The 14,850-nt window shown below is 43.9% G+C and overlaps 1 protein-coding gene across 1 annotated transcript in view; it reads left to right on the forward strand.

Annotated features, from left to right (window-relative positions):
* The window catches only part of LOC140730960 (uncharacterized), a 405,020-nt gene that overhangs the window by 321,049 nt on the left and 69,121 nt on the right, over positions 1–14,850 (forward strand). Inside the window, exons 44-47 of the mRNA XM_073052071.1 lie at positions 9,047–9,154; positions 9,723–9,776; positions 10,264–10,317; positions 10,884–10,937. Coding sequence (XP_072908172.1) covers positions 9,047–9,154; positions 9,723–9,776; positions 10,264–10,317; positions 10,884–10,937 — 270 coding nt within the window. The remainder of the gene's footprint in view (positions 1–9,046; positions 9,155–9,722; positions 9,777–10,263; positions 10,318–10,883; positions 10,938–14,850) is intronic.

The following is a 14,850-nucleotide window of genomic DNA, read 5'->3' on the forward strand; positions in this document are numbered from 1 at the left end:
ACCTAGTACTTCTTCCTCTCCTCCCCCACCTTCTTACTCTGACTTCTCAACTCTTTTTTTTTCCAGTCCTGGTGAAGGGTCTTGGCCCAAAACATTGACTGTTTACTCTTTTCCATAGATGCTACCTGGCCTGCTGAGTTCCTCGAGCATTTTGTGTGTGTAACTTTGATTTTCAGCATCTGCAGATTTTCTCTTGTTTTTGTTTCTTCATAGACAAGCTGGGCCTAAAAGCCTGTTTGTATGCTTGTTAAACTCCCTGACTCTGAGGCCCTTGGCCTTGGTGATTCAAGAACTTGTTTGGATGTTTCTTCAGAGTTGTGAGAATCTCTGCTTCCCACATTTTCAGGCAGTGTGTTCTCCAAACAGCATCACCTTGGAACAATTACCCCTCAGGTCCTCACTGAACTTCCAATTTCTTACCTTGTATATTTGCCTTCTTGTCTCACCCCAACATGGGGATAAGATTTTTATTCTCTACTGTACCGTATCTCTGCCCCTCACCTCTGTCAGGTCATTCTTCAGCTTCCACGGCTCCAGGGACAACAAGCCCAGCCTGTCCATTCTCACCTTGTAACTGAACTGAAAAGCTCCAATCCCAGTGAGTCGTCTGACCCTTGGCAGCAAAATCACATCCTTGCAGTGATGTGGCAACCAGAGTTGCATTAAACACTCCAACAGTGGCCCAGTTCTTATATGCGTATGCCACAATTGATGAAGGCAAGCATGTGCCTTCTTTGTCACATTGTCCTGTGCTGCATCTTTCAGAGATCTATAGACTTACTCAAGTCCCTTCTGTCATCAATGCTCCCTCAGATCCTGACATTGACTATATGACTTGCCCTTGACCTCCCAGAATTCCATTTGTCATTCCCTTGCCAGCTCTCCAGCTAGCCCATACCCTGCAGTAGCCTGAGACTATCCAGCTAAGTATCCTCAATGCTACCAATTTTCATATCATTTGAAAACTTATTCGTTATACCTCCTTCATTCACATCCAAGTCGTTAATGTAAATCACAGACATCAAAGGTCCTCGACTGATCCCTGCAATACCCCACACGTCTTAGAGTTCCAATCAGTGAAGCAATCCTCCACCCCATTCTCTGCTTTCCATCACTGAACCAATTAGGGATCCAGTTAGCTAGATGACCTGGATCCCCTGGAGAGCTGACAGATCCCATTCCATTAGTACATCATAAAGCTTATCCACTTTGATATCATTGCAGCACTGTGATTTGCCAGCATTGCTAATTTCCCATGAGGTGCAGGAAGACATTGACTAGACACGTATATCAATAATCACTCTGATAAAAAAGTTGGACATCATCAGCAGGAAAGGTTTCCTATCCCTTGATATCAGCTGTTGTACCATTTCCCAGGGATGAATACCATGTTTCCAGGAAGCAAGTCTAACTTGTCGTCACAAAACGGAGGCCAGCAGACAGAGTTGGTGCAATCTGTCTGAATTTCACTGGTCTCCCTCTCTTCTCGTGGCTACCAATGGGCAGGAGTTTCTGAAGTCTTGGGTCCCACGCCATCAGGTTCGGGGGCAGTTGTTGTCCTGTAGCCACTGGGCTCCTGGTCCGATTTCACTTACCTCAGCACTGAACGGGCTCCACAGCTGAGCGCTCCGTTCCGGGGACTCTGCGGTTCATGCTCCATGCACTTTTGTTTACTTTTATTCACTACTTGCAGGATATGAGCAAGGCGTCAAGGCTGAGGGTGAACCATTGTTCAGCTGAATATTCCACAAGGCTTACTCGCTTCAGCACTGAGCGGACTCTGCAGCTGTGGCCTGTAACAGTCAGCACTTGATCCAACACTGAACTGGCTCCATGACTGGCCTGTAGCCATCGGGCTCCTGGACCAGCTTCACTTGCCTCAGTGCTCAGATGTTGCCATAACAATTTCTCAGGCGACATCTTCCAGAGAGCCTATCTCTTCAATGATTTCGCATTTTCTACGCCTTGTGCTTATTCTTTTTACACCCTATCCTCGTTATTTGTGTCTTCAGACTATGTGGATTAACAGTTATGCGAGGAAGCTATTTCTACCAATATCTCCTTATATGCATCCAAAACTCACAGTTATGCGAGGAGCACTGCTTTCCCACCAATACAAGTCACGTGCACTCACCTCACAGTCTTACTGTTGGGATGAGAGGCACTGCTCTCCCACCAATACAAGTCACGTGCGCTCGTCTCACAGTCTCACTCCCGCCAGTCTCGCACTGGTTTTGGCAAGGTGTGGATGTGTGATCTTGCGCTCTTAAACTTTTGCTGGTTTTACCTACGGCACAGTGATTTTGTGCTTGAAACATTTAACTATGCCTCCTAAGCGTCCGATGTCCGAGCGGCAGAGCACCGCTTTAACACTTGAAAAAAAAGTTGGAAATTATAAACTGCGCGGCATCAGGTGAAGGTAACACAGCTCTGGGACGCTACTGCCGGGAACAGAATCTTGTCTTTAAAGTTCTTTTGTTGCTTGACAATGCGCCAGCCCATCCTAAACATTTGGACAGCATTCATCCTGACATAACAGTGCGTTTCCTGCCGCCTAACACAACATCGCTGATTCAGCCATTCGACCAAGGTGTGATCCACATTCAAGGCGTATTTTGTTTTTACGGCAAACTATCTCTCAGGTGCTGCAAACAACAGACGATTTTGAAAATCCCGGGAGGTTACCAACGGTGAGGGAATGGTGGAAGTTGGAACACTTGGCACAAATAGCAATGGACATGGACCCAGGTTTAGAACGGAGTCAGCATTTCAGTCGTTCCCTCCCGTCAACCCTCCTTCCCTACAAGCAAATTTATGCTGAAAAAGAAAATGCTGCCAAGCAAACAACCCTCAGCACTTTCTTCAAACCGGTGTCATCTCCTGCTGCCGGCAGTTCTAAGAGTTCTGTGAGTCTTCCTTCACCCCTTGCTGTGCTTGATGTGATCCTGACGACCACAATAATCCACCTCACCCATGTAAAGTTGCCCGACAACACAACAACCACTCATCTCCCGGAGCGAACACACCTGCCACTGTTGGTGAGTACTGTACACCCTAGTATGTTAACTTTCTATGATTTATTACATTGAATATTACCTTAAATTGATGAAATATAATACAAATGTTGCCGTGTGGTACTGCTTTTGTGTCATATTGGTATGAAAATGTGAATAAATTACAGATAAAACATATTTAGGAAGCCCTCTGGAACGCATCCCTATTTTCTCCATTTAAATAATTATTCACATTATGCGATTTCATTTTATACGTTGACTATGAGGAACGTATCCCCCACATATAACGAGGATAGGGTATATCTTGTTTGTGTTACGGAAACTACTAGAGCCTGCGACGTAAAGTTGTAAGAGACCTAAGCGCTCTGCTGTGTCCAAAGAATTGCATCATGGAGAAGATCAGAGACAGGGACCCGAAAAGGACCGAGAACATGGGCTGACTTGTGGAAAAGAGCTGGTGCACGGGGTCATGATCGACTCCATCTCGAAGCGGCGAGGAAGATTGAAGCATCGTGGTGAATGCAGGGGGGGATCAGTGATCGCTCCCAACGGAGGCCACTGGGGCGACAACGGTGAGCAGCCGTGTGGGCGGCATTCAGACCTGGCGTAGTGGTCACTCTTCATGGAAAGTTTGAGTGGCCGCTCTCCTCATATACTGTCAGAAAGATGCTTTGAATATTCTGAGATGAATGTGATTATTGGACTGTACTTTATATTGGTCTCCTTCGGTTTTTCTGTGTTTTATTTCTTGTGGCCGATTGGCGGGTGAGTGATCTGTTAATTTTTTTGTGTCTGATTGGTGAGTGATCTGTTAATTTTTTTCTGTGTGGGGGGGATTTGGGTGTTCTGATGCTATTGTCGCTGCTCTTTTCTGCAAGTGAGGGGGTCAGGGATTGTTATTGTTGCTGTCTTAATGAGCAGGAGGGGTTGGTGATTTGCTGCTATTGTCGCTGTTTTTTTCTGTCGATGAGGGGGTGGGGGATTTTGGGGTGTGCGAGCTTTATTTCTTTTTCTTTTTCACGCTGGGGGAGAGGAGTTAATGTCTTTTCTTTCACAAGTCCAATGGCCTTTCTGTATTTCATGGCTATCTGGAGAAGATGAATGTTAGAGCTGTATTGTATATACATACTTTGACGATCAAGTGAAGCTTTGAACCCTTATAGGAGACATTCTCACCACATCCACTCTATCTCAACCTCTCAGCATTTGATAGGTTTCAATAAGATATGTTCCATTCTTCTAACCTCCAGCAAGCACAGGCCCAGAGCCATTAAATGCTCCTCATACGCTAACCCTTTCATTCCCAGAATAATTCTCTTAAAACTCTTCTAGAACCCTCTTCAATGTCAATATATCTTTCCTTGGATAAAGGGCCTAAAACTGCTTACAATACTCCAAGTACAGTCTGACCAATGCCTTATAAAGCATTAATATCACATCCTTGCTCAGATGTTCTAGTTCTCTTGAAATTAATGCTAAGATTGTATTTGCCTTAATTACCACCAACTAAACCTGCAAGTTAACCCTTAGAAATCCTGCACAAGGACTCCCAAGTTCCCTTTGCACCTCTGATTTTTAAATTTTCTCCCCATTTAGAAAATAGTCCACGTTCTCATTCCTTCTACCAAAGTGCATGACCATACATTTCCCTACCATATGCCACATTTTTGCCTATTCTCCCAATCTATCTAAGACCTTCTACAGACTCCCTGCTTCCTCAGCACTACCCGCCCCTCCTGCCATCTTTGTATCATCTGTAGACTTGGTCACAAAGCCATCAATTCTGTCATCCAAATTATTGAAATGTAACATGAAAAGAAGTGGTCCCAATACCAGCCCCTGTAGAACACCACTCATCACCACTTCACATGCGTCATCTTGCCCAAGGCCTTCTGAAAATCCAAGTAAAAACACACATTGACTCTCTCCTTTGTTTATCTATCCTGCCTCGTATTGTATTTCCCCAAAGAATTCCAACAGATTTGTCAGGCAAGATTTCCCCTTAAGGAAGCCTTGCTGATTCTAGCCTACATTATCATGCACCTCCAGGTACCCCAAAACCTCATCATTAATATTGGGCTCCAACATCTTCCCAACCACTGAAGTAAGGCAAAATGGCTTCTAATTTCCTTTCTTCAGTCTCCATTGTTAAAGAATGGAATGACATTTGTAATTTTTCAGAAGCATTCCATAATCTAGTGATTCTTGAAAGAACATTACTAATGCCTCCAGAATTTCTTCAGCCACCTCTTTCAAAACTGTGCCCCGTCCAGATCACTTATCTGCATTCACACCTTTCAGCTTCCCAAGTATTTCTTGTTAGTAATAACAACTACACTCACTTTTGCCCCCTGACACTCTCGAATTTCTGACATACTGCTAGTGTCTTTCACAGCGTAGACTGATGCAAATACCTGATAGTTCATACTTAATAGTTCATACATAATTTCATTTTCCCCCATTACTATCCCTCTGGCATCATTTTCCAGTGGTCCAATATCCACTCTTGCCTCTCTTTTACTCTTTATATTTCTGAAAAAACTTTTGGTGACCTCTTTGATATTATTGGCTAGCTTCCTTTCATACTTCACTTTTTTCTCACCTTATTGATTTTTTAGTTGCCTTCCAAAAGCTTCCCAATCCTCTAACTTCCCAGTAATTTTTGCTATATTATATGTGTTCTTTTTTGCTTTTATGCTGTCTTTGACTTCCCTTGTCAGCCATGTCTGCCTCATCCTCCCTTTAGAATGCTTCTTCATCTTTGGGATGTATCTATCCTTCACCTTCCAAATTGCCCCCCCCCCAGAAACTCCACCTTTTGCTGTTCTACTGTCATCTCTGACCGTGTACCCTTCCAACCAACTTTCACCATCTCCTCTCTCACGCCTCTGTAACTCCTTTTCCTCCAGAGTAATATTGATACATCTGACTTTATTTTTTCCCTCTCACACAGCAGTGAATTCTATCATATTATGATCACTGCCTCCTACGGGTTCCTTTACCTCAAGCTCCCTAAGTAAATCTGGTTCGTTACACAACACCCAATCCAGGATTGCCTTTCCCTTAGTGGACTTGACCACAAGTTGCTCTAAAAAGCATTCTACAAATTCCCTCTCTTGGGATCCAACACCAACCTGATTTTCCCAATCTAAATGCATATTGAAATCCCGATGACTATCATACCATTGCTCTTATTGCATGCCTTTTCCATCTCCCATTGGAATTTATGCCCCACATTCTGGCTACCATTCAGGTGTCCGTATATAACCCCCATAAGGTTCTTTTTACCCTTGCAGTACTCTGCCGAAAGGATTCTACATCTTCCAACATACGTCACTTCTTTCTAAGGATTTGGTTTCATGTTTTTACCAACAGAACCACCTCACCCCTGCCTACCTGCCTGTGCTTTGGATACAATGTGTATGGTTGGATGTAAAACTCCCAACTGTGATCTTCTTTCAGCCCCAATTCAGTGATGCCCACAACATCATACCTGCCAATCTTTAACTGCTCTACAAAATCATTTACCTTATTCCATATACCGCGTGCATTCAAATATAACACCTTCAGTCTTGTGTTTATTACCCTGTTTGATTTTGTCCCCACATTACCCTTCAACTTATCCCCCTGACTGCAATTCTGCCCTATCATCTGCTTGTTCTTCCTCACAGTCTCAGCACTCAATGTCACATCCTCAGCTCTGTCACTTCAGCTCCCAGCCCCCTACAGAATTGGTTTAAACTGGCAGGGAGTTGGGAACCAGAGTGATATCCCATCAAACCAAAGGCAACAGCCGGTGCTGGTGGGAGATCACGGGCCTGAACTGCAGCAGGAGCCAGAGGGCAGAAGGAACGTAGCGGGGCAGAGGGGTGTCACTGCTGGGCAGTCACAAATGAGACAGTGAAACCTGTCAGCAAGGAATGTGAGGGACTCCCTAGTGAACAGTTACGAGCCCGCACACAGAGCCTCCGACATAATCTATTAAATGTATTGTATTGCATAAAATCTATTAAATGGTACCCTAGTATGATAAGATAGACTCTTGACCTCACAATCTACCTCACTGTGATCTTATACTTAATTGTTTACTGCACTGCACTTTCTCGGTAGCTGTTAATTTTTAATCTGCAATGTTATTGTTTTACCTCGTTCTATCTCAATGCACAGTGTGATCTGTATGACTGATCTGTATGCAAGACAGACTTTTCACTGTATCACAGTACATGCGACAACAATAAAACAGCCAAACCAACCAATCATCCTCCTCACAACTACAAGTCCTACCACCGTTTATAATACACCAGGAATTAGGCAGGAGATGCACATCCCTTTCATTCTGAGCTGGCTATAATAGGCAGTTGAATTTCCTACTGAGAAGCTCTTCGTTTAAAGATCTCAGATCTCCACACGGAACACTCTCTGCCATGAAGATTGTGCACTGTGGCGCGCAGTTCACTCTGGCGTATATTGTGCAAGTACAACATTTCTTCCCATCGTGCTGCATCGTGAGAGGAGGCATTCTGGTCCCTGACAAACCCCTTCCTGCCAGGTTCTGTTCATCATGGCCCAGTGACTCTTCTGCTTGATACAAGAACCATCCTCTAGTCGCGTGTCCCATTGACCAGGATATGCATGTCCCTTTGAGAAAACAATGGAGCTCCCTCTGTCTCTTCTGATCCTGTCTTCTTTGTGACAACTGCCATGTGTGTTGTTGCTGCCTTGTAAACTGTGCCTTAAAAAGTCACTTCATCTTGGAGTTTGGCTTTTTAAACAGTATTTTGGGAGACCAGATTTACACCAGTGTTTTAGCTAATAGTATACTCTAGTTTGTAGGTATGCATTCTGGGCCCCTTGACTATGGCTTTTGACTTTAATACGGTTTGTGTTACAGCACTGTGAACACGTGACAGTGTGAAACACAACCTAGTGTTAAGTTTGAATGTTTTCCTCAGGTTAATTCTGTGCCTTTGTCCTTGGCAGTACAGGATCCCCAGATCTGGATTTCGCAATTAGTGTTCTGAATATTTAACCTGGTCAGAAATCAAATGGTCACCTTGTCAGGGTCGGGTCTTAACAGAGCAGATGTGTGGCAAAAGGAAATCACTGAATGTATTAATTATCACCATATTATATTAGTGAGAGAACATGGAATGGAGAGCACAGCACGGAATGGAAACAAGCCTTCTGGCCCATAACATCAGTGTCAAATTAAACTCATCTCTTATACCTGCACATGGTCTCTATCTCCATTTCCTGCCTGCTTAAATTCCTCCTAATTTTTGCTATTGTATCTGTTTGCACCACCTCCGCAGGCAGCAATTTCCAGACATCCAGCACTCTTGTGTAAAATATTGCCTCAAGAACCCCCTTTAAGCTTTCACTTCTCACCTTAAGGCCTTGATCTCTCTCATTTGGTGTTTCCTCCCTAGGAAAAAGACTCAAGACTGTCTACCCTTTCTATACCTCTCACTGATTTATAATCCTCTTTCAGATCATCCTTGAGCCTTTGATGCTGCAGAAAGAAACGGAACAATCCAAGTTTGTCCAACTCCCCCAGCAGCTAATACTCTAACCCAACCAGCATCCTGGTGAACCTTTTTTGTAACTTGGGCAAAGCCTCCACACCCTTCCTGTAATGTGACAACCAAAATTTCAGAGGAATGGTTAAAGAGAATATAAAATGTTTTGAGCGGCAGGTAAAATGGATAGCAGTTTCAGCAAAAGTAGTGTTAACATATGCAAGCCTCGCCTTTGGTACAGTCGTTTATGCTCAAACGCCTTTGACCTAACCCACATCCCTCTGAAGATGGTGCACACTAGTGTAATAATCTTTATAGATTCCATTTTACAATGAAGCAATTGAAAATATTACAAATAATATGGAATATTTCAGTGTTTTGTACCTGAAACAGTTGACAATGCATATTATTCACAAGAAATTATGATATCCAAAATGAAGTGATATTCTGCATAAGGAAAGGTCAGCGTGATGTGTGGCATCGACAGACTTCTGTAGATTGTATATCTTCCAGGGCGACATCGGTGCAGTTGGCTCCCCTGGGACTTTTGGGCCCACTGGGACAGCAGGACCGCCGGGCATTCGAGGCCTGAAGGGAGAAAAGGGAGAAGGAAACCTAATGGTGAGAAATCTTTCACTGACCCTGCCTCAGACACTCTTGGGCTTGAGCAATGAACAATCTGCTGGAGGAACTCAGAGGGTCCAGCAGCATCCGTGGGAGGGAATGAATTGTCAGAGTTATGTGGGATCCTTCTCAGGGGGATATGGGTTAGGTCAAAGGCATAAACTGACAGCAACAAAGGCAAGGCTTTCATAGATTGCATTAATTTTGCAGAAACTGTTATCCATCATATCTGCTACTCAAGACATGTTATATTCTCTAAGCACTTTATAGTATCTGTAGTGCAAAGGGAATGTTAACATTTTGGGACAAAACTCTCCACCAGTTCAGATGATGTGTCTTGATCCAAAATATCAACTGTTTGTTTCCCCCGTAGATGTTGCTCAACCCGCTGAGTTCCTCAACCTGCTGAGCTCCTCCAGCACTTTGTGTGTTGCTCCAGATTCCAGCACTTGCTGGTCCCGTGTCTCAGGTTTAAGTTTACTCTCTGTTGAAGGCTGAGTTATTTATCGTTGCCCCATTCACAGGGCAAACTGACAGCAGTCTCTGATGGATTGTTCTTCAACAGGGTGCTGTAGGTTTGATTGGCATTCCGGGTCCAGTAGGAGATCGTGGACAAGCTGTAAGTACAGGGCAACCTTCTGCTTCCGATAACCTAAAACCATACAGAAACAGGCCCTTCAGCCCATCCATTCTGTGCTTTGACTCAGACATTCAGCTTACACGTGAAACGTACACATTTACTGCAGGATTTACACCAGGATATTCCACAAGTATCACCGGGAGCCACTGTGGCCCGGCAGTTATTGCCACTGCCTCCCTGCTCCAGGGATCTAGATGAAGCCTGTCATCCAGTCCTGTCCGTGCGGAGTCTGCATGTTCTCACCGTGATGCATGGGTTTCCTCCGGGTGCTCCAGTTTCCTCCCACATTCCAAAGACGTCCTGGTCCACAGGGGAATGGCAAAAGAATTAAATGGGACCAAGGGATAATTTGCAAGGGTTAACGGAAATATGAAGAGGGGGAAATGAGTTGGCAGGCATCCAGTGGATCAAAAGATCTTCTTTGTCTTCATGAGTAAATGGGCTTTCAGTGTCCATTTTTTTACAGGGTCTGATGGGACTGCCTGGATCCCCTGGAGAAGATGGTGCTAAAGGAGAAAAGGTAATTTCAAAGGAATGATTCTTATTCTTAATGATGATATGGAAACAGTTCACGGCCTTACTGCTTAAATGTCAGTGGTTTAAATGCAGACAGCCTGTTGCACAAAAGCAATAGGTACTAGAATTGTGATCGAATGCAGAAAAGTGCTGGAACTCTAATCAGAGGGCATACGTAGAGAGACAGCTGGTGTTTCTAATTCGTGGTACTTCATCACAGTGCACTTATTATAAGTCAAGTCAAGTCAAGTCACTTTTATTGTCATTTCAACCATAACTGCTGGTACAGTGCACAGTAAAAATGAGATAACTAAAAATGGTTATCCAAAACCAATAAATTCCCCGGGTGTTGGTTTAATATCATGAGTATTTTGTTTTATTTTAGATTTCAGCATCTGCAAAATTTGCTTCTCCATTTTATATATTAAAGTTGCAATGGGATTTACAATGGTGTTTGATGGCCATAAAAGTTTATTCATCAAATATGGACCTGCACAAACTGACTTTAAAGTTGTATAAATACAGGCAACAAGTTTATGTAGTTTATCTTTCCTTGTATTTTGTTGTCAGGGTGAATTAGGACCCCTTGGAATTCCTGGACCCATTGGTGACACAGGAGCTGAGGTGGGAGAAATGTTAATAAATGAAAATCATGATGTGTTTGCGATCCCACAAAAAAATTAAGTTTGACAGGAGCATCATCAACCAGCAAATGATAGAATGAATCATGGAACACAAAAACAAGTCCTTCAGCGTAAATAGTCTTTGTGACCAAGGATACCATATAAACTGGCACCATTGTTAATGAGTTTGACTTTCAGTGGTTATGAGGATGGTAAATGGAAGATGTAGCCAGCAGTTTGAGGTGTCTCCATAAAACACATTTCATTCTCACTCCTTTTCTTTTCCTCACATCCCATCACCTCCCTCTCCTCCCTCACCCTTTCCTTTTATTCCAAGCTCCATTGTCCTCTCCTATTAGATTCCTCCTTCTTCAGCCCTTTTTCTCTTCCACCTATCACCTCCTAGCTTCTTACTTCACCCCCCTTTCTCCCAATAAACCACCTTCTCCACTCAGGTGATCTCACTTATCACCTACCAGCTTGTGCTCCTTTCCCTACCACCTTCCCCCGCCCTCCAACCTTCCTATTCTGGCTGCTGCTCCCTTCATTTCCAGTACAAGATGAAGGGTCTCGGCCTGAAACATCGACAGATTGTTCTCCCACCCCCCACTGCTTGACCTGATGAGTTCCGCCAGTATTTTGTGTGTATTGCTTGACGTTCTGAGAATAGTCAAGGAAGCAAGGAGCCAGCCCTGACCCTACCTCCAGGATCTCCTCAGTGGTCTATTATTCATCAGATTCAGGGATTGTTGGCAATGCTGGTATTCACTGCCAAACCCTAAGTGTCCTGGAACTACACCATTCGTGGTCTTATTCCTCAGTTCTGTCTGCACACTCTCATTCCTAGTTCCCAGTTCCTTGGAACACAGGAGAGTGAGAGGGGACCTTATAGAATTATTTAACAGTATGAGGCACAGATAAGTTAGATGGTGACAGTATTTCCCCAAGGTAGGGGAGACCAAAACCAGGGGGGCATAGGTTTCAGTGTGAGGGGGAAATATTTAAAAAGGACCTGGAGGCAACATTTTCACACATTGGGTGGTGAGTACGGGGAGGTGGTTGAGGAAGGTATCATTTTAAAATCACTTAGATAGGTACATGGAGGTACAGGGCAACAGACAGACAGACATACTTTATTGATCCCGAGGGAAATTGGGTTTTGTTACAGCCACACCAACCAAGAATAGTGTAGAAATATAAAACCATAAATAATTAAGTAATAATAAGTTAATCATGCCAAGTGGAAATAAGTCCAGAACCAGCCTATTGGCTCAGGGTGTCTGACACTCCGAGGGAAGAGTTGTAAAGTTTGATGGCCACAGGCAGGAATGACTTCCTATGACGCTCAGTATTGCATCTCGGTGGAATGAGTCTCTGGCTGAATGTACTCCTGTGCCTAACCAGTACATTATGGAGTGGATGGGAGTCATTGTCCAAGATGGCATGCAACTTGGACAGCATCCTCTCTTCAGACACCACCGTCAGAGAGTCCAGTTCCACCCCCACAACATCACTGGCCTTACGAATGAGTTTGTTGATTCTGTTGGTGTCTGCTACCCTCAGCCTGCTGCCCCAGCACACAACAGCAAACATGATAGCACTGGTCACCTCAAATTCATAGAACATCCTCAGCATCGTCCGGCAGATGTTAAAGGACCTCAGTCTCCTCAGGAAATAGAGACGGCTCTGACCCTTCTTGTAGACAGCCTCAGTGTTCTTTGACCAGTCCAGTTTATTCGTATCCCCAGGTATTTGTAATCCTCCACCATGTCCACACCGACCCCTTGGATGGAAACAGGGGTCACCAGTGCCTTAGCCCTCCTCAGGTCCACCACCAGCTCCTTAGTCTTTTTCACATTAAGCTGCAGATGATTCTGCTCACACCATGTGACAAAGTTTCCCACCGTAGCCCTGTACTTAGCCTCATCTCCCTTGCTTATGGACTTAGGAGAGCTAGAATGGGAACATGAGAAAGCATTGGTGGATAACATTAAGGAAAACTCCAAGGGGATCTACACATGTAGAACAAGAGAATGACTAGAGTGAGGGTAGTGTAGGGTTAGAAGAGGAAACATACCTGGACTCGGAGGAGATAAAGGAGGTTAATGAATATTTTGCTTTGGTATTCACCAGTGAGAGGGACATTGACATTTGTGAGAGTAGCGTAAAACTAGAACAATGCATCATTAGAAAAGAGGACGTATTCTAAAGGGAGGATGAAGCAACCGTGGCTGACAAGAGAGGTGAAAGACAGCACCAAAGCATAAGAGAGGGCATATAATGTAGCAAAAAAATAGTGAGAAACTAGACGATTGAAAAGCTTTTAAAAACCAACATAAGACAACTAAAAAATGCAATAAGAAGAGAAAAGATAATTTATGAAGGTAAGGTAGCCAATAATATATTAACAAAATACCAGAAGTTTTATCAGATGTATAAAGAGTAAAAGAGAGGCAAGAGTGGATATCAGACCGCTGGAAAATTATGCTGACATGTAGCAACGGGGGACAAAGAAATGGCAGACGAACTCAGTAAGTATTTTGCGGCCGCCTTCACTGTGGAGGACACTGGCAGTACGCCAGACGTTTGAGAGTGTCAGGGATCAGAAGTGAGTGTAGTTGTTATCACTGTGGAGAAGGTGATTGGGAACCTGAACCCTGACCAGATGGACTACAACCCAGGGTTCTGAAAGAGGTAGCTGAAAAGATTGTGGAGGTATCACTAGATCCTGGAATGTCCCCAAAGGACTGGGCATTTGCAAACGTCACTCCACTCTTAAGAAGGGAGGGAGGCAACGGATGGGAAATTATAGACCAGTTAGCCTGACTTTAGTGGTTGGGAAGATGTTGAAATTTATTCTTAAGCATGAGGTTTTGGGTGGCTTGGAGGCTCATGATAAAATGGGCTGTAGTCGGCATGGTTTCCTTAAGTGGAAATCTTGCCTGATAAACCTGTTGGAATTCTTTGAGGAAACAACAGGCAGGAGAGACACAGGAGAATAGATGGATGTTAGTTATTTGGATTTCAGAAAGCCTTTGACAAGGTGTCAAACACGAGGCTGCTAAATAAGATAGGAGCCCATGGTATTACAGGAAAGATACTAGCATGGACAGAAGATAGGCTGACTGGCAGGAAGCAGGGTGGGAATAAAGGAGGCCTTTTCTGGTTGGCTGCTGGTGTTCTGCAGGGGTCGGTACTGGGACTTGCTTCTTTTCATGTTATGTGTCAATGATTTGGATGATGGAACTACTGGCTTTGTGGCCAAGTCTGCAGACAATACAAAAATAGGTGAAGCGGCAGGCAACGTTGAGGAAGCAGGGGTTCTGTGGAAGGAATTAGACAGATTAGAAGACTGGGTAAAGAAGTTGCAGGTGCTATACAGTGTAGGGAAGTATATGGTCCTGCACTTTGATAGAAGGAATAAAAATGAAGACTATTTTTTAAATGGGGAGCAAGTTCAGAAATTGGAGGTACAAAGGGACTTGGGAGTTCCCACGTGGGATTTCCTTCAGGTTATATTGGAGGTTGAGTCAAAGGGAAGGAAGGCAAATGCAACGTTAGCATTCATTTTGGGAGGACTAGAATGTAAAAGCAAAGATGTAATGCTGAAGCTTTATAAGGCATCGAGCAGACCACTTTTGGAGCATTGTGAGCATTGTGAAAGCTCTTGTGAATCTCCTCTAAAGAAAGAAGAAATGACAGGGTTAGCGGATGACAAATGGTTGATGACTCTGGGCCATTCTGGCTGGAGTTTATAAGAATAAGGGGGAATCTCGCTGAATCCTACTGAATATTGAAAGGCCTAGAAAGAATGGATGTGAAGAGGATGTTTCCTTTAGTGGGACAGTCTAGGAGCAGAGTGCAAAGCTTGTGCAAAGCTTGTGCAAGGAAAGACGTGTCTTTAGAAAAGAAAT

The sequence above is a fragment of the Hemitrygon akajei genome, chromosome 7 (genome assembly GCF_048418815.1).
Source record: "Hemitrygon akajei chromosome 7, sHemAka1.3, whole genome shotgun sequence".
Taxonomy (NCBI): domain Eukaryota; kingdom Metazoa; phylum Chordata; class Chondrichthyes; order Myliobatiformes; family Dasyatidae; genus Hemitrygon; species Hemitrygon akajei.